Source organism: Rhyacophila brunnea, unplaced genomic scaffold (assembly GCF_057557595.1).
Source record: "Rhyacophila brunnea isolate RB1 unplaced genomic scaffold, BYU_Rbru_1.0 scaffold_17, whole genome shotgun sequence".
NCBI lineage: Eukaryota > Metazoa > Arthropoda > Insecta > Trichoptera > Rhyacophilidae > Rhyacophila > Rhyacophila brunnea.
The window spans coordinates 29,745,483-29,770,035 of NW_028232827.1; the positions used below are offsets into that span (position 1 = coordinate 29,745,483).

The 24,553-nt window shown below is 32.5% G+C and overlaps 1 protein-coding gene across 1 annotated transcript in view; it reads left to right on the forward strand.

The window, feature by feature from the left end:
- The window catches only part of SerT (Serotonin transporter), a 114,324-nt gene that overhangs the window by 70,683 nt on the left and 19,088 nt on the right, over positions 1 to 24,553 (forward strand). The window contains exons 5-9 of the mRNA XM_085944181.1: positions 10,653 to 10,863; positions 12,095 to 12,233; positions 13,070 to 13,204; positions 15,107 to 15,285; positions 16,540 to 16,834. Of these exons, the coding sequence (XP_085800307.1) occupies positions 10,653 to 10,863; positions 12,095 to 12,233; positions 13,070 to 13,204; positions 15,107 to 15,285; positions 16,540 to 16,834 (959 nt within the window). The remainder of the gene's footprint in view (positions 1 to 10,652; positions 10,864 to 12,094; positions 12,234 to 13,069; positions 13,205 to 15,106; positions 15,286 to 16,539; positions 16,835 to 24,553) is intronic.

Here is a 24,553-nt window from a genome sequence, read left to right on the forward strand (position 1 = left end):
TTATCACAAAATGTCACTTACCTCCGTTACAATCGTGAGATAACCTCAATATTCTTCGATATCTTTTCGAGGGAGCTTTATGACGAGGCCTAAAGTAAAAATAACGCTTGTAGGATGCGGTCGGGCCATAATGGCAGGCGTACTCACCGCTCGTTACCGCCTCCCTGGAATGTCCGTTCTCGCACAGAATAAAAGCGAAACGTTGATTGATTTTTTTGGACCCGCCAGAAAATGGCAACCCTATTATTCCGGTGGTGTATTATTATCTTATAAGATATTTTCCTGACGATTTTTTCAAGTGAATCTTTTCTCATTTAATTTGACAGACATCTTTTGGGAGTGAAATTTCGTTAGCATATGCAATTATCCGATGGAAAGGAATGTGAGATAAAATATCGTCACGCAATATCATATGCTCCCTACTCCACGGATGCCAGCGAGACCGATTTTCCGTCTATTTTTTTCTATTGCATGTACAGATCGTAAACTTATATAAGCAGTATTTTTTTCCGTAGGTAAATGAACTCGTAAAATTATTATGCCGCGAAATAAAGTACCTACATTCTTCTTCTTCTTCTTCTTCTTCAGCGATGTTCGCACCTAAGCTGGAATATATGGACATGGTACCTCCAAGAATTCCTGTCGCTAGCCAATCTTCTTGCGGCATTCCAGGTCCTACCAGCATCCCGTAGCTCCGCCATATACACTTTATTTATAGTATTTAGCAGTGGCGAAGGGTGGAGGTAGGCTGTTAAGACCCGCCATAAATAGTGTAAATTAAACTTTGTTAGTCATAAGTATTTGTTTTTATTGAACTAAGACTACAATTTACAGATGGTGTTGGTTAGTTTTTACAAATCAATTAAGCCCTGCTAAATCAAACCATAATAAATAATAATCAAAAAATAAAATAAGCTAGATGGCAGAAAAAAGTGTTAGATTTTTCTCAAAATTCAAAAGATATCTAGAAACTAGCATTTCAAAAAAAAATATTTCATAATTATTAACAATGTTTTTATGAAAACAAAGATCGAAGAAGAACTTCGTGTTTTACAACTAATAAAATTAGTCATAAAATCAATGCAAGTCAATCATTTTTTGTATGTAGCATTTATTTAGTGCATAAGATATAAGATACAAATTTTAAAGCAAATCTGGTATCATATTATTCTAGCTGTATTATGAGAAATTGTAAGCTGTTTGCGATGCCAAAATGGGCTAGATTTAACGTCATTCGTCAGATACAAATTTGGAAGCTAGATGCCTATTTAAAAATGCTAGATCTGGCAAGTTGGCAACGCTGGTTGGCGAGGGTGATCCGGCGATTTATTTCGTCGCTTGTGTCATTAATTTTTGTAACACGGGACCCTAAATAAACAAATGAGTCCATAGTTTCAAAATACATTATCGAATAACTCCATTATCTAAGTATGTTGCATCCGACAACAAACTCTATTTAATTATTACTACTTAGTTGATATCTGTACGCAAAACATATTCCGTTATCTTGCCCGCGAATGCTTCATTAACAACGTCCAGATGCCATTAATTATTATCGTAAAATTTTATGTTTCACTTCACCCGCCAGGAAGATGGTGGCTATTCTCTCCAATTATCACTTTCCCTGTGTAATAAATAAATACTATGGCCAATGAGCATATTATAACCAACCGGTATGTTATTAAAGATTTCTCATAATGTAATATTATTTGAAAATCAAGAAGAATATTACCGCTAAAAGTAGATTCCCTCATTTTATATTTCAATTCTTGGGCATAGGTTGAATGTTGGTTATATAGTGTTATTGCAAATTATCATATAATATAACACCTTTACAATCGATTCAATACTATTAAATCTGACTGTCTCGGCCGCTGGAATTTTACCGCGTTTTTATTAGCTCATACGAACTAATAAAAACGTATTATACTATATATACGTATATACTCTTGTTTGTCCGGTACAGATTTTTTCTTGTGTGTCCAATACAATTTTTTTCTTGTCTGTAAAATATTTTTAACTAACTTTCCGACTAGCTAGACATTTGAAACATTTAGAATATATGAGAACACGAGGACAATGCATTCTTTTAATACTTTTGGCCATCTTTAAGCAGAATTGAATTCATTTTCAGTTAATTCTGTTTTGTATGTTTCAGAAATAAATCGTTAAAAGTAATATTTACTACTCACTCTTATTGGTTGATAAGGGGGTCCTAGCAACTGAATTATTAATATATACGTGCGTTACTATGGAAATCAATATGAAATGTCAAAATGACATTTCAGTAGTCTATAATACTTATTCAGTATTTCTATCAAGTACAAAAAAAATATTTATTAATACATAGAATTGTCAAGTTTATATGATTCAGCAGAAAATTTGAAAACGTGGTATATAAAAAGTTCTTTTTATCTTGTAATTATTTTATTTGAGAATAAAACAATTGAACTTATTATGTTATAAAACGCCGTGAGGGCATAGCAAACTTCTTAAATTTGACAAAATAATAAAAACACAATAAATGTTCGTAAGCTGTATATTAAAAAAAAATGCCTACAAATATCTTGCAGTGAAGAGCAGTTCCACGCAGAAATTCTCCGTCTGTTTTCTTCCTTGTCCACTCTACACATATAAGTACTAATTTTTGATATAACACAAATTATCTACAATGTAAAAGTGAAACAGTTAATTTAATATTAAATATGATAAAAATATTCTTGATTGAAATTTATCGAAATATCTTGCGAATAGGATAGATCTTGCGGCCGTGGCGAATGATGGAGGTGGGCTGTTAAGATTCGACATAAACAGTGCGCACTAAGCTTTGTCAGTCATACGTATTTATTTTCATTGAACTAAGACAGCAATGTGGAGATGGTGTTTGTTAGTTTTTTAAATTCAATTAAACCCTGACTAATCCAAGTCATAGTAGATAATAGTTAAAAAATATTCGTTTAATTATAAAATATCTAAAATTATGCCATTAAGCAATACATCATTTTAGATATTTTATAGATAAAAGAATATTTTTTAACTAATATCTTCTATGGCTTGGGTTAGACAGGTTTTAATTGAATTTTAAAAACTAACCAGCACCATCTTAAATTATTATATTCTTAGTTCAATGAAAAGAAATAAATATAACTAACAAAGTTTAGTGTGCACTATTTATGTCGAATCTTGACAGCTTACCTCCACCCTTCGCCACTGTCTCATAATTCTTAATTTTCAAATTACATTTCATATCCAAAGAGTCAACCAGTCAGTGCTTGCACATTTTTTGAGGCGAAGTACATATACCTGAAATTCATTGGTTTTCATCAAAGATGTTGAATAAAATTTTCTTTATAATAGAAACAGAGCCTACACACATGAAGATAATGGCAAAACGACCCTTGATCTACTGATTAAGTTAGCTATTAGTCACTCTCTCAATTTATCCACCAGAGTTGCACCCGATCATAAAAACGCCCATGAAAATCAGAATTAAACTTTTATTGAATATTCTTATACGTGAATCAGTAAAGTTTAATACATTGAACCATTATTTTTCTCAATAATTCTATGTGTTAAATGTAAGGTGTGTATTTATAGTAAACTAGTAAAGTCATGATTGGAAATACTTATATCTTCTCTGATAGTATGAAAAAAATATTTACACACCGATTACGCCATTTTTAAAGAATATGTGTATTATGATTTAAAAAGGCAATATTAATATATTGTTTAAAGATATAAAGAGACTTTATTTATTAATACTGTATGAGTATAATAGAATTTTATTTGAAATTTGTGTTTTTTTGAAAATATTGGTTTTATTGAACCTGGTTTTGCCTTTCGCCATACTGTGACTTTGTACCTAATAACATATACCTACATACTTACAGTCTCCCGAAAGGCAAAACTTAGGTCGCCAAAACTAACTTTTATTGAAATGTCTAAATTAGAAGATTAACTTAATCAATAGTACTCGTATACACAATTTTTGACTATATCTGCACGTATGTTCTTCCTTGCACCAATGAAGTGTACCGTTAACCAGTGGCAGCTCGACGACTTTCTAGGTGGTGGGCATAAACCATTAATTATTAAATATTAAAAATAGTAGGTACCTACCTACTTTCTCATATTATACATTAGTACCAAGCTACTTATAATAATATGATTTTATTAATGAGGAAATGAGTAATTTTTCAGAATAAATAATATGATAATCTGAGTCGTTACTTAATCACATCTAAAAAGCGTACTTAAAAATATTAATTTAATTAATAATAATAATTATTATAGACTTACCATTATCAGTTTTGAACAACGATATACAGCGAGCGTTTTTACTGACCTTGGGGTTATTTGTTTCACTCTCCAGTATTCGTATACTAATGCTAATGCATTCACATACTTTTTAGAACGAGATTTGTACCGCGGCGACGGGATGGGATAGCCCGGTCAGTGAGAAATAGACGCCATAGCTTTCTTAATTTGTCCATATGCGTGACCGTGAAATAGAGCGTATTTTTTCAATTAATTCATTATTTTAATACCGCGTAATCATCATTATGTTATCACGTATTTTATAAGTATTGATTTATTTATTTGTTTAAATGATAATAAATATCTCCATTGCGACGGGTTTAGATGGATAAAATAACTTAAATAGTTCATTTTAATCATGTAAGTATAATAAGTATATTATGATAATGATAAAAATATCGGACGTTTTTTTTTGAGATAATAACGATGTGGGGATGGTCCATACGAACCCTTAAGCCGCCTTAAGGTATAGCCGCCCCTGCCGTTAACAGTGTACATAAGGAATATCTACCTCATGGATTAATTCGATGATTTCACGAATTGTCCGATTGAGTGTGACATATATGAAAATCATAAAAATTGTCTGTCCGTTTTCCAAAAGACATCACCGACCTATTATTATCAATTCATTGATCTGACAGAGAAAATCAGTTCATTTGTTTCGAATGTTCTATATTTAAATTTGGCTTTACGATGCATTTGAATCTAAAACATCATACCACCCTGATACTTTATGATATTTCGTGATGAATTTTGGTCTCACATTCCTTTCGTTAAAATAATGTTATGTTGTTATGATACTCGTACCTGTCTAAAGATGATATACTTCCAAAATGATGATGGCATTGAAAACGATTGAAATATACCTGCCGTGCAAACAGTAGGTAGCAGAAAGATTTGCTATCTTTTATTCATTTTCCGTGTGACTAAATTATTACTTTTCTTCAAGTTCATTTGATCTCTCCTTCCACTGCACGTTTCTGCAAGTTATTAAAAGAGATGGGTAATGAAAAGTGCCCAGATTTTCTGTAAAGGTTCAACATATCGATTTTATTTTTCTCGTGTTTGACAGAAACTCTAAAAAAAATCACGTAGGCAGCGCTCGGAATGGAGCGGAACGCCCCGGAGCGCCGTTCCTGTTCGTGGGATTTATGAAGATGGCGTTCCTGTTCGTGGGATTTCCGAAGATGGCGTTCCTGTTCGTTAAAACCTCGAAAACGGCGTACCGGTTCGTAAAATATCCGACGGACAGCGAGTCGTCTAGTAAAATCCTCAAGCGTCATACTTAATATTATTACGTTCCGGGTCAGATTTAAAATTTACGAAAATGAATTGATAAAAGGTACAAAAACATAAATATTTTTTTTTATTAAAAAATAATTTTACTGGTTTAGAACCACTGAATTTTCTATGACCCGTACATATTACGTACTTAAGAATGTCCGAAATTGTTTTAAACAATATGAAACTGGCCTTCAAAAAAGATTATTTTAAAACACGAGCATAATATGTACTGGAGAGTATTGTATAATTTCTCTCAATTGTTTCCATTTATGGTCACAGAAAAAACATTGCATTTTTAAAAAGAATTTGGTACGCACTGAAATATTAAGAGCGTGCGTGTTAAAAAAACAAAATTTATGAGTATGTATGCAATGACATTATATTATGTATGTCATAAATTTTGTGTTCGCCTTCTACGTATTCTTTCGGGCGAAATGCATTGTCTAAAGACTCTAAAGCTGTAAAGTGTAAACTAAATAAATATTACATTACATGAAAAAACCTAACTAGGTAGTTAGACCTTCGCAGATGAGCTCGCTAAATTGTTTTATTACCGACAAAATGTGTTCCCTGACAAAAGCCTTTGTAGTAAATAGTAAAAAGTTTTCCCTAAATAACCAACATGTTTTTAAGGGGTTGAAATATTTCAAATTAAATATGTAATTGTTAATTTAGTCTTGTTTTTCCTTTTGGCCAGTTCATACCTCTTTTAATAATTCACCAGTCTTGGGAGATTTGAGATATAAATTATTTATATTACTGAGTGACAACATATATCACTTCGGCATACATACATTATTACTTATTGTTTTAATTTTATACATAGTATATTTTTACGGGTTGAATGAATTGTGAATATAATAATACATTTATAATTTAAATCAAATAATATCGCATGCCTTTTAAAACTTGTTTATTATTTAAGATACAATTAATAAATTTCTAGACAGATACATTAAATTTATTTTATAATTTAAATTATCCATTGCGGTTATAGGTAATACCTATATTTTAGTGCTGTGTCGTGTGATTATCTATTAAGTTATATACCATATGTCATGTTATACCTTTCTTGTAAGTATTTTGTGTACTTGCATACCTACTACAATTTAACTAAAAGTAATTTTATTTGATTGTTTATAAGTTTATAATAATTAGTTTTGTGCTGACGTCGCTACATTCTGGTAAGTTTTATGTTTTAATTAAAAATTTTAACTGTTTTATATAAGTACTTATATGTAAGTTACATTTTAAAGAAAATGGGTTCTCTTAAAAGTTGTTTAAAAATCCCAGCAGGCAATAACATTACACAGGAAAATAATATATCTGCACATAAAAAAATTAAATTAGGTGATCGAAAAGTTGCAACCGAAACTATTGAAAAATATTCTGTAGATTTACCATCATGCTGGTCCCAAACACAGTTTAATCGTTTTAGTTCATCGCATGTCAGTCGAAAAGCAAACATTCACCAGGAAAACATTAATCTATATAACAATTTATTAGAGAGTATACAAGTACTGGATCGTAATAATTATCGCAAATCAGATGATGACGGCGTGGACATACGATATGGAGAGGATAACATTATCAGATTATGCCATCAATTTCATTTAAATGAATTAGATATTAAACGCGGTTTTAGGTTTTTAAAATGAGTGATGATTCTAATAAAACTCCAGATGATTTGAAACCTCTCCTTAAAGCTATAGCGACGATCCCAATATCAACAGCTGAATGCGAAAGAAATTTTAGCGCTTTAAATGAGATAATGACACCATTAAGTTCATGTCTTAATAAAACGTGTGCTGCATTGTGATTTATAAATAGTGTAGGTCCGCCATTGAGGCAATTTAATCCTGAAAAATATGTTCGGTCATGGTTAGCTAAAGGTCGGCATTCAGCGGATGACACGGCAAGTCGAAAAAGAGAATTGAAAGATGAAAAAACGTACCACCTCATGTGGAAATTATTGTAAAAATTAAACAAACCAATGCGGATATGCATTTCTTATTTTTCTTAATGATTGTTTATCAACGTGTAATAGCCAATACGTAAACCTTGTAGTAAATATATAAATGTATACCTACATACTATCTATCTATATATAAATATGTATAATAATTATGAATGCACAGACATAATAATATGTAAATGTAATAATTAATAATGTATAGCTTGGATCCCTCCTCTCCTCACTAACGCCCTCATTCAGGAATATGCTTACACCTCCACGTGGTATTATTGTTCATTTCTTATTGAAAACAATTAGTCTATAACTCGGCTCAAAATCTCGGTGTCATTGCATTGTATAAATTCAATAAAGCCAAGATTTTAAAACATGTGCATTATTTACAAAATACAGTAAATACAACAGTTGTTGAAGATTAATCCAATATAAAAATATACTGTATGAATGACGTTCCAACGTATTAAAATTTATCATACCTTGAAATTCGGGAACAAATTATTTCGCTTAGCACATTTTCAATTACAATAACAATTGACAATATTGACAAAGAGAAGCTTTCTTGCATGTTACACTGGTTACAAATGTATTTATTTGTAATGATTATTAATTTTAAATATATGATACTTTTAGTAAGTGTATTTTTTTAGGAGAGAATTTACTAAATATCTTATATAATATCATATTTACAACATCTTAAATATACAACACCCACGATGGTCGCGCGGCTTAAGCGTCGGCCCATAGTGTCGTTGGTCCCAGGTTCGAATCCTGGGTCTGGCAAGTACACATATTGTGTATCAGAGTATGTACCTAATGGGTTAGGCAAGTGGTTGAGATCCATTTCTCGTAAAAACAAAAAAATCTGTTAATACAAACCTCTACTCTGTGGAGGCCCATATGATCTTATTAGGATCGGACATGGTCGAAAAAAAAAGAATTTATCTATGGTCTTGTAATTTCTTTACCCATAAAACGGTTAAGTTAGATATTTAAAATATGATATAACAAAATTTCAGGACTTGTGATGCCATACGTATGATAAAAAAGTATGCAGATAATGCACAGTTCAATAGTGCCATTTTATTAAGGGCGGAAAATAAAGGATGTAAATAGATACAATTATCAAAGTTACCTTGTAGAAAAAATTTAAGTATTCATACTCATAACTTGATTATAATGCTGTGAATGTCAAAAGTTCAAAGATTGTTTTTATTTCTTTCATCGGTTTAAGATGGCAACAAAAAATCGAACACTCTTTGATATTCTTTGAAGATTATGCAGCGCTCCGGTTCGTAGAATTGTCCATTTCGAGCACTGCACGTAGGTATTCCGTTGTGTTGAAACATTATGTCGGTAGAGGCAGGCCTATTTTTTTATACAACGTATCGTAAAATAAAATTGTTATTCAAATTAACTTCATTTACATGTTGTAAAATATTATTAAATATTTAGCTTGTCCATATCATAGTTTACGATGGTTTTTTTGTCGAGTAATATCAAGAGAAAATTGTTTAATATGATGAAATTGACGAATATGCCTATGAAAACATACATATTATAGACGATGATGTGGTAAAGTGTTATACCTACTCACATGGATGAATAATAATATATTTATTTTTAATAGTATGCCATGTCTGATTTTTGTGTAGGTACACCAGCTGCATATTATGACGTATAAATAGATAAATTCAATAATTATCATACAAACCATATTTTATTCTTTATTTTAAAAAAAAACATGTTTTACGTTTGACTAGTTTTTTAAATGTATGGTATACTTATCGTCTATGAACCATAGATGATTCTAAGCATTATTTTCTCTCACATTATTCGGGATTGTTCGATTAACTGTGGAATAGTGTATTACTTTGATAATTGTCCGCTAGATAGTCTCTTGTCTTAATAGTTGTTAATCTTGAATTCAATTCCACACATTAAACTAAACGTATCTGTAGATTCTGCTAATCGTCATGGTGATTAAAATACACTACTATCTTATGTTATTATTAATGGTTCTGTCATGGCCCCCACATCCTGAAGCGGTCCCCCAAGCTAGGACCTTTGACGGGTTCCCTACCTATCGCTAAAGATAGAGGCAGTGTGACGCTCTACAGTAGCGTTTTCCAAATGGTGTATGCGGAAAAATTAGTGTTTTTTGTATATTTGAATTCATCTATTTGAATTATGGAGTTGTCGAGTATCGATACACAATTAAAAATTCTATCGTACAACCACATAATTTTAAACAATAACATTATTGAATATAAATAGCTCCACATGCGACTTTTTTACTATTCGTGAGAATTTATGATGAGTGTTTAAATCACTTATCTGGTCGATTCGCCACGCCGGGCCCTTCCTTAGCCCGGGCCCCCAGGCTAGAGCCCTGTCAGCCCCCCCTTTGTGGGGGTCATGGGTTCTGCAGCCCGGTATGGATATAGATAATAATATATTTATATATAGCCCCGTATAGGTTTCGGCCACCTCCAACATTGTTCTCCAGCATTTCCTTTTCCTTGGAACGCCACTTCGACACACGGACACACCAAGAGTGTAGAGCAGTGATTCCTATTTTTTTTTGTTTGGCAAAACCTTTGAAACATTGTACTATCTTGACGAATCTCTATTTGGATGACATTGATTAAAGTCTGGGATGACGGATTATAAGTTAGCGCCGCAGGCAAAAAAAATGAATCTTTGCGTAACCTATCATCAAAAAATGTAATATTCACAATCCTTCCTTAATATGCTCCCTCTTAGCAATTGTTACATGTGAATTTTTCAATTTTTATTCCTTCATATAGTTGTTAGAAAAATTCTCTTCTCAATTAGAATTCGCTCTAGTTCAATAATAACTATGATGGGATATCTAAACCTAAAAAATAAGCTCAACTTTCCAAATAGGCTCTCCGTTACTTAAATACATGTTGAGAATCACTGGTCTTGAGGTCTGACCTGTCAGATTTATAAATTTATTATGGTATTGTCAAATTGTCATTTTAAGTCTGGTGTTGCAAGATGCACACTTAATAATAAATCGATAATATTCAATGATGAATAAAATTGTTTTTTGCAGGGATCGGGTACGCCATCTGCCTGATCGACGTGTACATGGGAATGTACTACAATACTATCATCGGTTGGGCGGTCTACTACCTCTTCGCGTCTCTCCAGGAAGTTCTGCCGTGGACCAGCTGTGGGAACGAATGGAATACTCCAGACTGCGCCCTGGTGACTGCACGGCCGTCCAATCCGAATTCTACCAGCCCTGCCAAAGAGTTTTTCGAGTAAGTTAGACACAATTGGACCTCGATTGTTACATTATTACCATAGAACAGATCAATAAGATATACTTATAAAGTCAGTCGCCATAGAACAATATTTTGAAGGCGGGATTTATTTATGACTTCAAGACGGTCTGGCCATAACATGCTTGAAATACAAAGCCTGCGTAATGTCCTTTAATTATACGAATATGCGCGTTTTAGTTAGGTACGTGACACAATTTAATGCATACAGACGTAACTATTGAAAATAAAATATTCTGTTACACTAGTTTGAGTTTATCCCATACTTCTCCACGGAAGAGATTTAAATCTTGTTATTACACACCCAGAAGGTTTCCCATTATTTAAGTGTTTCCTGTGTATTTCATATGAAATAGTTGTCTACTAAAAAACTAACAATGTGGGAAAATGCATAAATACTGCTAAACAGTTTGCCAGAGAATTTAAGCCAAATCCTAGAATCAATAATACTAAACACATTGTGTTACCTACTATTTTTCTTATTTTCAAATTATTAATTGAGTTAGCATTTACTTGGTAGAATTCCATTTTACAAGAAATGAAAATATAATTAATATTAAATTCTACAGGTTTTTAAAAAAGGTTTGTCGATAGCTATTTCGGCTGTAACACCATTATCAAGACTATCCAAGAATTTTTTTTTTTAAAACCTGTAAAATTTAATATTAATTATATTTTCATTTCTTATTTTCAAATGTGACAAACCATCATATGACCATGCCAGTAGCATGGTCATATGACGTTAAGTAAAAGTTACCGTATTTTAAATCGATCTATATACTGTTGTTAATAGTGCAATTAGCGTGCTAAAGTCATTTCATATTAATTTGTCAACGTTAATTTAGTTTTAGTACTCTACGATAGAGTGTGTTTAAAACTTACCATCCTTGATGGATTAATTAGACCCTAATTTATGCCTTTGACATCCAGTACGTAACATAGTAAATCTTCATTTTGTTTAGATATTGATACATCTAAAATAAATGGATGGAAAATGTCCCTCTGAGGCGGACAAAACCGGTCCTAATCTATTGATTAAAAGTGGAATAAGTACTACAAAAAAATGCGTTTTATTAAATAAAAACAACAATCAAATGGGTATATCTCAAAAATTCAACGAACTAACCGTAATATATAATACAAGTTTTTCAATACGTAAATAACAATTAGTTATTTATTTTGTGGAATTAAAAAACTGTTCTCATTCCAGGCGCAATGTTCTGGAGCAATACAAATCCGACGGCTTGAACAGGATGGGCCCCATCAAACCATCGCTCGCCCTTTGCGTCTTCGGAGTCTTCGTCCTGGTTTACTTTTCGCTTTGGAAGGGAGTACGAAGTGCTGGAAAGGTAAGGCGGCAGAAGTGAATATTTACTGGACTCGTTAAACTAAAACTAAACTACATATGACTTACTGGTGTAGAATTTTGTAATTTTTGATGCGTGATGTATGGTGTTTTCTTGTGAAAATGATCATAGATCATGCGAAAAATTATATCCCTGTAGCCCTAAAAAGATAAACAATTTTTTTGTTACGCCGATAAATGAATAATAATAATTAATCTTGGGAAAACAGAATTATTCAATTTGATATTATACCCCGTTTACACGTGCATGGATTTACTGCTGACAGTAAGTATTATCGCGGCCATAACAAGAAAATATTTGTGTAAATATGTATTATCCTGTAGTTGGTAAGATTGCATGTATGAATCAAAAAAGTCTGGAAGCTTCTGAATTTTCATGCGACAGTAAGGATTTTTTCGATCTGCGTAGAACGTAGTGGCGAACCTGCCGGCAAAAAAACGAACTAAGAACGAATTTTCGGGTTGACCGATTTTCACTACCTGTCAAATAGTACGAAATAGTACCATACAATGACAACATCGCATCTCGCTCACTCTTAAAGAATGAATTGGAGAGACAGTCAACAGTTTTACGTGTAAACAGCTATTGTCATAATAGTTTAAAATACGCACTATTGCTGCCAGTAGGTAGATCCATGTACGTGTACAGGCGCTATTATAATAATTATAAAGTCAATAATCTTGAAGAATTGACAAACTATTTCTATTGCTATATATACATACAATATTACAAGTATAATTATATTATTATATTAAATTACAATATATATATATATACAAATTGTGAACCTCTGTTAAGTCTCTTTTATATTTTACCAGGTCGTGTGGGTGACTGCAATTGCACCATACGTTGTCCTGCTCATCTTATTAGCACGTGGAGTTACTCTACCAGGGGCAGCTGAAGGAATAAGATATTATCTGACACCAGAGTGGCACAAACTGCAGAACTCAAGAGTAAGTGATACGATGCGGATATACTCACGATATCTTTCTAAAACCTGTGTTTAAAATCAACCGTGTATTAATGATAGATTTAAAATCAACCGTGTATTAATGATAGATTTAAAAAAATATATTATATTATTACGCAGCGGCAGTTTACTTCATAGACACAAGCCACCCGCTTAAAACATTTACCAGTTTTTAAACTGTATGAAAATTCGATCGCGTCATCTGCGTCAATAACAATAATTGAAGACCTGAGAATGAAAACTGGACAAAGACCAAATAATAGTGAATTTTACAGGAGAGCCTATAAACGGATTAAAAAAAATATGTGTGATTCTATCATTCAAAAAGTGAATTTAACATGATAGTTAAAGTGGTTTTGAACAGTGTTTTTTTTTTAATATGAATATAATATCAGTATTTTCTGCAACAATTATTGTTGCAGAAAATATTAATACACACTAAACTTTGTCAGTCATAAATATTTGTTTTCATTGAACTAAGAATACAATTTGCAGATGGTACTGGTTAGTTTTTAAAACTCAATTAAAGCCTGCCTAAACTAAACCATAATAGTTTAGATATGCTATGGGCATGGGCGATCCGACAAAAACAGTGCACACCTTTTCAATCGTGCTTTTTTGACATACATAATAATATTACAGATGGTGTTGATTAGTTTTTTTTTAATTCATTAACCCTTGCCTAAACCAAACCAGTGGCGCACCCTGGATTTAATATTGGGGGGGGGCCCAATGAGGAGAATGTAAATTAGTCCCATAGGCTCTTTTTCTTCTTCACAGCCTAATTTCTCGTTTATCGGTCTCTACACCATGGTCCCCACATCCTGAAACGGGCCCTCAGGCTAGGATATTTGGCAGCCCCCTGCCTACCGCTAAGATTAAAGGCAGTGTGAAACACTAAATTAACGTTTTCCAAATTGTGTTTTAGTTCAAATTAAGGGTACTTGTACGGTGAATTATTGGCGATTTTTAATACATCTACTTTAATAATGGAGCTGTCGAGTATCGACACATGATAATGAAAAAATATATTGCACAATATTTATGCTACAATATTTATGCCAAATTCCACCGAAAAAAATGTTCTTTTGATTTACACCACCGCCGACTGTGGTGATTGTAGTCGTTCTTATCGCCGAGTTTTTATTGTCGATTTTTTAATATTGAGGTTACAAAATATTAATTGACAATGGACAAAATAAAGTATTATTGCATTTAACTTATACACAAACCTCTTCAACACAATACAGACTAATTTCTCGTTTATCGGTCGTTTGTGTCTATTGCACTCGGTGTACACCACTCCGGAATTCGAGTGGACACCGAAAAATTTTTTGACAGTTTCATTAGGGATTGGGTTTCTAAAAAACCCCGACATTTTCGAAATTTTTGTGTTCGAAATTAAAATCCAAGAATTTTTTCTATAAATGTGCTGGTGAATTACATTCTGATAATTTTTATTTTGGGGGGTGCCAGGGCCCCCTGCCCCCACCCTGGGTGCGCCACTGAACCAAACCATAATGGATAAATAATATTTTATAGATAAACGAATATTTTTTTACTATTAGCTACTATGGTTTATATTAGGCAGGGTTTGATTGAATTTTAAAAACTAACAAGAACTTTACTATCTATACATTGTAATCTTAGTTCAATGAAAAAAAATACACCTGACTGAAAAAGTTTAGTGTGCACTATGTATGTCGAATCATAACAGCCTACATCCACCCTTCGCCTAATACATTGTTTGTTTTTTTCATTTGTAAGACGAAATAGTTTTAATATTATAAATATTTATGTTGTTTTCATCAAATACATAAATTATACTTACAAAGTATTCACTAATAATAGCTACGACTGTTAAAATTATTGTTAAATTTAACAGGTATGGATTGACGCTGCATCTCAGATTTTCTTCTCACTCGGCCCTGGCTTCGGCACACTCCTCGCCCTTTCCAGTTACAATAAATTTAACAACAACTGCTACCGGGACGCCATCATCACATCCACCATCAATTGTTTAACCAGCTTTCTTGCGGGATTTGTTATTTTTTCAGTGCTCGGGTGAGAAATATATGATTTATTTATCCTTTTATTTTCTACTTACCTCATGTTACTGTTAATTAATATATCTACTTAAAAACTGTGTGTTATAACAAACGGGGCTTATTACAATATGAAAAAACTAATTTTACAATCGAATGTGTGTAAAGTATCTTTCGGGTTTGGCGGCGCTTTTCAGTGGGCTGTAATTGGGGTGGATTCCGGATGCTGGGGGAGGGTGGTTAAACAGGGACTCAATTCAGGCACCGACCTTTGATATTGAAATGGCTGGCGCACATAAGCTGGTTCCGTATTCACGCACTCACACCACTGGTAAACGGACGCTTCTTTGTCACACTCACGGCTACACTTGTATTTTGGGATGAAGATGATGACAAGTTTAGAATAGGTGAGAGACGCGACGTTCACTCAAACCATATCCGATTTAGCGCAACGAAGGTCGAACAGATACTTTTTGGATGAGTCGCCCTGTACGCACAGCGGTTTACGGTTAATTCACATGCGCCGGTATCACGGATTTACATGTGTTGAATCAACGGAGTTCGTAATGTAGCTAACTATTTATGTATTAACGTGCCTGGTATTAAGGTAAGTAGGTAGGACATAGTTGGTGCGGGTTAAAGATCGGATTATGATCATAATTGGCTTAACCAGAGTTTATGAAATATAGGTCTCACGAAATACCTATTATGTTGAAGAATGGTAGATATAACCTAAAATGTTATGTATAAAAACTATTAATTTTGTTATCCTTACCGATTAGAGCAAGTATGCAGTTTTTATGGCATGAATATGATGAAAATTCGTCGCAAAAAACACGAAAAATATACTAATTGAAGATGGAAATAATTCCTTTTCCAGATTGATATGAATTAGAATTCATTTACACAACCCTATTCGGCAATATCGGCTTTCGACAAATAGTTTGCATTAACAGGTGGAACCTACATAAATTACATTGCGATGGTTTAGTGCACAGATAGTGCATGTCCAGGTTAAACCAAAATTGATTTATTACACACAAAACGACCATTTACATTATAACTTTTACTGTAAAAATATTGTAGGTTGAAATAGAATACTTGCGAAGATATTGCCATTTATTATTATAAAAGTCCATTTCGCATTCGATTCTATTTACTGAAAACTTTCCAAAGTGGACATACGACACTCTTGCATTAACCAATCTATCGATTTTATATGATAACCATCAGAGCACTGAACTATCACTGATTATGTTTTATTTTTGTTTAGCTATATGGCGCACGTCCAGAACAAAAACATCGAAGAAGTAGGTCTGGAAGGCCCAGGTCTCGTGTTCATAGTCTACCCCGAAGCTATTGCCACAATGACAGGTTCCGTCTTTTGGTCTATCATCTTCTTCCTGATGCTTATCACCTTGGGGCTGGACAGCACGTTTGGGGGGCTGGAGGCCATGATAACAGCACTTTGTGATGAATATCCTCGCGCATTGGGGAGGCGGAGGGAGATATTTGTTGCTGTTCTTCTTCTGATGATTTATATCTGCGCGCTGCCTACTACAACATACGTGAGTGTTTCTATTATTTTATAATGTATTTTTTATATAAATAACATGGTTTATTTGTTTATTGGTGATACAATTGATTGGTGCAATGCCTCTTGTTTAAAAAATCATTGCTTTATATGTTAAGTAGGTATAGATATCTAAATTAAAATTCTAATCAACGAGATTTAGCATCTACAAAAAAGATTAAACAATATAACACAGTTTCAAACATATTTTTATATGTTGTTTTTCTCGGGTGTTATTAAATGTATAGTAGGTATTTAATATTTGACATGCTCGTGATTTTTTTTTAAATTTATGTTGCTTCTATTGAGATATCAAAAATAGATAGTTAATTTTGAGATATAGACTAATGAAATGTTCAAATTAAATCGATGACGCCCACATTTTTTTGCTTTCTATTTGAATATCTGTAAATGGGAAATCCATCGGTAAAGGTTTTAGTTAATGGTACCTGGTACCATAAGCAAAAAAAATGTTTTTGGTAAGAATCTTGTATGGTGAACCCGTGTTTGGAGCTTGGTATAAATAATTTACTCTATAAACGGTGCAAGTTTCATTGGTCCTGTAGTTTTTTTTAGTTGTAATCGAACAAATGAAAATTAGACATAGAGATAGACATTCCAACTTTTTGTAATAAGTACCTATAGATTGCACATTAATTTTATTGTTAACGGAACTCAATAAAAAATATATAATATTTTCAACTCGCGTTATGCATCAAGCAATATTACATATAAGCATTTTATTATGATTTAAAAAAAAATTGCCTTTCATATTATTATCTAAACATTATTTGAATTGTCAAAATTATTATCACTATGGACGCATTCGACGTTTTCAGTCAGTTCTAATATTATTAAACTTCAAAAAATAGTAATTAATATATTTACATTCAAATTTAGAACTACGGTAATTTTTAATAATGGTATACTCTGATGAATTGTATGAATGTAAACAAAAACATGTTTATTAGCCATATAAATATGTTTATGAACTTACAGACCTACAAACTTATCTGTAAAATGGCCGAAAATGGAACTAAAAAATACCACAGATTTTCTCCAGTAATAAGTCTTGATTGGGTAGTTTTCGACAGTGGCGCCCCCATCCCATTCAACAGATAAGTTTGTAGGTCTGTACATTGTTTATCTTGAAAAGTCTTCGAATTTCAAATCTATGATCAATCAAGAATGAATAGATATACCAACATAATAATAATAATATGAAATGATTATATTCTTTCATTATATTATGGCTACACAATTATCATTTACGCAAGCACATTATTTAATCTCATATATTATCAGTAATTTGCTTGTCACTGATCCAAACCGTTCCCTATTTACTAAGTAACTAAGTGGGGATTGACTCTATTTGGCTTTCAATTTATTAAGCGTTCGTTTGTAGGCAGCGAGCTGTTGTGTTCATTCCATCCATTTCTCTTTATACGGCCAGTCATTGCTAATTCCCCGGAGATGCCGGGAATCGAGAGAAGTGCAATATCGCTAATGAATAATGATGGCTGTTTAGTTATTGCTAAGTAATGACGATAAAATACGGATCCTGCGCAATTATTAAGCAGGTAAACGATCACCGCTGTTAATGTATTCGCAGTATTACCGCATAAGCATTAAGCGGGTAGTTAAAGGTTTTTATCGATCAGATAAAACGTAATCTAAAAATTATTGGTAGGTACCGGGCTAATAACATTATATTGATTATCGATGGAAAACATACGCGTCCTATAACTTTGAGGTACCTATTTAAAGATCAAGTATAGCCAGAGTATCAACACCAGTGGCGATTTTGTTTGATGCAAATGACGCAATTTATTCATCAAAAGATTTATAAAGGGGCTTCAAAATAGTTTCGATCGGTCGTACAAGTATTATTAAATTAAATTAAAATGTTAAAATTATGAATATTTCTCACAAATTGAATATAAAATATTCATCCGACCATGTCCGATCCTATTAAGGGCCCACATGCTCAGCGTAGGTCAAAACGGAGCTTTTATGGTATTTTCAGAGCATAACCCTGGACATTCCTTAAACGTTGTAGATAATCTATTTATATATTTTTGAAGCCTTATTATCCTTAAAATTTATTTTAAACATTTTGATGACTGCATAAAGTATTTTTATTACATAAAATAGTATTCTTTTAAACCTCTCGCTCTAATGTTTTAGAATGAATATAGTCATATTTCAGTACGTTCATGTGAAGTGGTGTTAAGATTTTTTATATTTATTAATTTTTAAAAGCATTTATAAAACCATTAGTAAAATTGATGTCGACATTATTGTAGTGAAATATTTACAATAAAAAATATATTGATAATCTCTGTGATCCCAAATTTGACAAGAATTAGGCATTTTATTATTCAAAAAATGGGCAAGATTTACACATTTAAAGATAATTTTAAAGATACTGATTATAAGCTATGTCTTTGACCATTCAAATGTGATAAACATTATACGAATAATGTTTGCTTTATAATGATTATTGACATAAGAATAAGGTAGTACTTTTTTGAAATACGCCATTTCTATTGGCATTTCCCAGTGGCTAAGCTACAACATACGGCCGTAGCCATAAATTGACAAATGATAAATGAAGTAGGGAGTAAGATCATGCGCGTGTTTGTACTACTCAGGCCGGGGCACGGAATAGTAAGTTACGATGGTAGTGCTAGTTATTTATTATCTTTGAATTATTCAACATGGCAACCTGTTCGTAGTAATACCATTATACAACAATCATCATTATTGTTCAACTAATAGATTACCATGTTATTGCATTTGAAGAATATGCAACAACTAGCACTACTATCGAAATTTTCAGCTTCGTTGCAGCATACTTATATTAAATTTGATAAAATGTTCTATTGGCGTTTTCAATTTGACGAATCAAATCACGACGGCATACCTATATATTATATTTAGGCTTAGACCCAAACCGCGCCCAAGCGCTAACTAAATATATTAAGCTGTTTCGTCATTCGTATTTGATATATACCACCTACAATCATATAATAATATTAATTAGTCATTTATATTATGCGTGCTGTTTGACATTTCCTAAAAAATATGGCTGTTTTCAACTCGTGCGTTGAACATTATGCATTATAATTACGCACAAGTGAAATCGAGATTTTTTTGTTTTTGAACAAAAAAAAATGTATTTTTTTAAATTATTATTATATTGCCCGAGCATGAACGATTGATTTTTTTTTTGATAAGAAAATTCTAGACACGTTTTGTCATTTTTTTTAAACGTGGACAATGAGAGCGGATGAATTTTGTTTCTTTTCAGAAAATTTTTCCTCTTATTTAGGTACCTGTATTATTTTATTGTCTATTACGAGAGTCGGGAAAATATATTTTCAAGCTTATAACATTTTCCAGTCGTTATCTAATATATAATAAATATCTAATAATTATTGTGTCTGAGAATCCAAAAGTTTATCATTGTTGTTCGCTTTCGTGTCCGAAATACGCAAAATATAACATGTTTTGATTCTTGCCAAATAATTGTAGTCGAAATAAAACCACTATCTCAAAATGTCATAAACGTTAACACGGACCATTTGAATTAAGAACGTCGTAATTTCGGCAACATCGCGCCAAACGCTTTTACCAAAACTAAAACCTTATTGACGGAGAGTTACCCCTAGTTCTTAAACTTAGATCCAGGTTAAGTACAAACGTATTCATTTCATAGTCAATTGGGTGAAAGCTACCTAGCTTCAAGGGATTTTTTTAATGTAAGTACTTATTGTATTTGCTCATTGACTGTGGTTCAGATGGGGTAAATAATGTTAATATCAGCATAGAGATAAACGGCAGAACGTTGTATAGAATCGTAGGCCACTGGCTCGAATTCCACGTCTGACAACTTAATAATAATATTATGTTATTTTAATGTATATTTGGATAGCATAAGACTTTGAGTTCAGGAAACCATTCATAGTATAAAAAAAACTCCTAACAAATCCAGCGCTCGAAATGGAAAAGTTTACGAACCGGAGCGCCCGATAGTTTTCAGAAGATATTTACGTAGTTATCAAATTTTATGAGTATTTCATAAAAATAAGTGTGTTAGATTTTGTATTATATGGCCTATCTAGCTCAGACGGTGAAATTGTTTTATCCACGAGACGGAGCGACAATTTTTCCAAATTCACAGGAACGGCGCTCCGGTGCGCTCCGGTCCATTTCGAGCCCTGAACAAATCTACTCAAGAAGCTGCCAATATTCACATCAAATTTAGTCAACTTAATAAATCATCACGGTATTTATTACGGAACTAAAGAGTTTAATTAATCTGTCTAATTAATCTGTTTAATTAATTAATCTGTCTGATCAACTATTTTTTGAGGAGATAGTAAAAATAATAGTAGTTGAGTTAATTGATAAGTACAATATTTCTGGAGGTACATGTAGTGTAATAATTACAACTATTGTAATTATAACCAGTATTTGGGAGATTGGATAATTACGCCGGTTAAACTATGAACATTGTATGAATTTGAATTTACATGCGCCTGTCAATTACCTATGTGGTCGCAGCCATGATCTATTCTGGGTAGGAACCGTTACCTCGCGTCAAGTCTATCAGGCACCATTAGCGAGGGGTGCAAGACTAGTCAATGCGCTCCCCATAGACATAGACATTTTCAGTGCTTTATTTCGAAATTTTATTTTTATGTATAAAATTGTATGTTTTTTAATATATTTCTTCTTCTCTCCTGTGATGGTAATATTTTTTATAATGTAAATTTCATGTTTTGAACGTCTTGAATTTAGATTAGCTATGTCCACAATGTTTTGTTTTCTTAAATAAATAAATAATGAACTAGTAAAGAAAATAATATCGGGCAATCCCTGGAATGGAGAAAGCCAAATATTCTTTTAAAAAAATCTTGACTACCCTCTACCTACCGTATTCGTTGAGTAGGTAGTATCTACCGAATTGGAAAGCGGTCAATTTGGATATGGATATATACATAGAAACTATGAGATACTCTGGTGTGTCGCGTAGCTGATGATAAAAATGACTACATATTTAGGAAAGTGTTTTTCTCCGCAAAAAACCTTCCAAAAATCAAAAAAGATTTTTTTAGTCAGAGTTTAAGAAATCAGCAAAGGTACCCACCCAATCACTTCTAAAATGTACATAAAGTTTAACGATTTCAACAGTTTTAGAATTGAAAAGTTGGTTCCTAAGTATGTATATTTTAAACTAGCAATAGCTCACGTCTACGTCTACTAAATCTTCTAAATCAAAAGGTCATATAAGATAAAAAGTTCTATACAGAACGAAGAGATAGGCTGATTCGATGTTTTGGTCAAATCGATAAGGACATCGGCTTGAATATTAGTCAGTGTGTTAAAGACAATAGTTGGATCTAACCACGCGCCCACACTTCAGTTCATCACTCCATCGCTACTATTTGATCACTTTACCCTGAAGAAGATGACTCCCTAATGTATACTTCGTATGAAGTCTATTCAATGTAAGTTTCATCAATATTAATTTATTATCTTCTGATTGGTGTGGTTAGAAGAACATCAGTTAAACGTAGTTATAAGAAATATTTCACATGAATTATAGACGGATCAATAGGTTAGACACGAAAGCACTCACCGGAAAGTGAAAGACGTGAGTTCTGGATGTTTCTGAAGTTTTTCAAATTTATATTTTTTGAACAATAAATAATCTGACAATATTAAAATGTATAGGTACGCAGAATTGAATAAAAAAAATAGTATTAATTTAGTTACTGATACATCAGTAGGTAATTATTTCATAATTACAGTTTGACATTTTTATGACATTGTATTGTTTGTGTAAGTAGATATAGAAATCTCTCAAAATTACTTAGAAAAGAATACCAAATTGACCACGTGGTCGGTTATATTCGGTTGGACTCGGCACTTTAAGGAGGAATGAATCTTGATTTCTCTTATTGTAATTTATTCAGATGCCGATAGCGAGCAGCCCATGTTATATTCATTGCTTCGCCAGTCATGCTGAATATTTTTCACGAAAGGACTCGACCATCAGGAAATTCCCCCTGTTTTCAACTTTCAAATATTTTCTTTCTTCCAGTCAATTTAGATTAGTGAAAATTTATATAACAATTGATGTTTTAGTTGAACTGAAATAATTAATTAATTTTTTTTTTTTCAATTGAAACATTTCTACGTCCGATAAAGCAATTTCCGTTAATCGCGCTTATACGCTACTAAAACTATAATTTCCATGGTAAATAATGTTTTATGTTTATTTTTTGCTGACTCAATTATGCTAAAATCAGCCGCACAACGATCAAGATAAATTGTGCTACTGCACCTCATAAGAATAAAAAAAACTAAATATGGGCGAGAACGTGTCAGATAATAGATTGAAAAAATAAACAATTCCATTTTTATTGCGTGTATTTACCACAGAGACTCATGTTTCCCCCCGATTATGTATGAATTCGGTGCCGCGATTTCTGAAAAAGGAATAATAAAGTTGTGATTATATTGAGATGTATGTAGCGTACTATCACGCTGTCACGGCGGTAAATTTCATCATTTTGCAGAATATTTTGAACGAACATGATGTCTGTAAATTCAATGATGGAGTAACTCAGTAACGAGTCTCTGTAAATTCAATAATATTTTGAACGGCACCCAACCCGCAGACACAGATAATAGACAACATTCTTATAGAAAATACATAGTGCCAACCGCTAGAAACAAAAAACACGCGATTTTGACATGATTCGAAAATGTGTATGCATGTAAAAAAGATAAAAAAAAAAGTTAATTGAGTTATGCAGGTGTCGATACAGTGCAGTACAACGTGAGGTAACTTCATGTTGTTCTGGTGATTTCGGCAGATGTTTCTAACTGGCAATGTTCGTTTGAAAGTTCAAAATGTGCTACGGGATGGAAGCATCATTCTGATAACATTTTAAACACCAAGAAAAACGACATTACACACTTTCCCCCCGTAACGGTAGCTTACTATGACGTCACGTACAGCATAATATTATAATCACAATTTTAGTGTCATTATTGTAGGCTGTTGAATTATTTTATTCGAATATTTAAAAAATATCCAACAGTGTTGTCATTCATTACTGATTTAAAACTACTACATCTTATTTTATTATGTATTACCAATCAAAGATGGATTCAATTCCGGACGAGGAAAATGGTTGTTTTTTTAACGTATTCTTTCCACCATGGGTAATAACTAGTCCTTTGAAATTTTCTGTGTTCAGTGTATAGCATTCATTAAGTAGTTTTAAATGGAAAATTCGTAGTCCGTATTGTAGAGAATATGTCTAAATAGGCTTTTTACAACGATTACAAGTTATATGCTAAACCTTCAATTGGGACATAATATTAAAATTGTCAATAACAACAATATAATTAGCTAAGTTGAACGTGATAAGTCGTGATTTAAATAGGTATTTTGATTTTTTTTTTAATGAAAAATAATATTACCACTGTACTAAGGAAGGTCACAAATTATTAACTCAAGACCCTTTTAAATTAGTTATACAATATTTCGCCAGGTTTAGTAACTTACTTTGTTAAGAATTTCCACGTGAATTGGGCATTTTTTAAATGGAGACAGGGTCCAGCCGCCTTAATTAAAATAGTAGGTGTGATAAATTAGGCAGCTTACGATTCCGTTTCCATTAATTCCAGCATT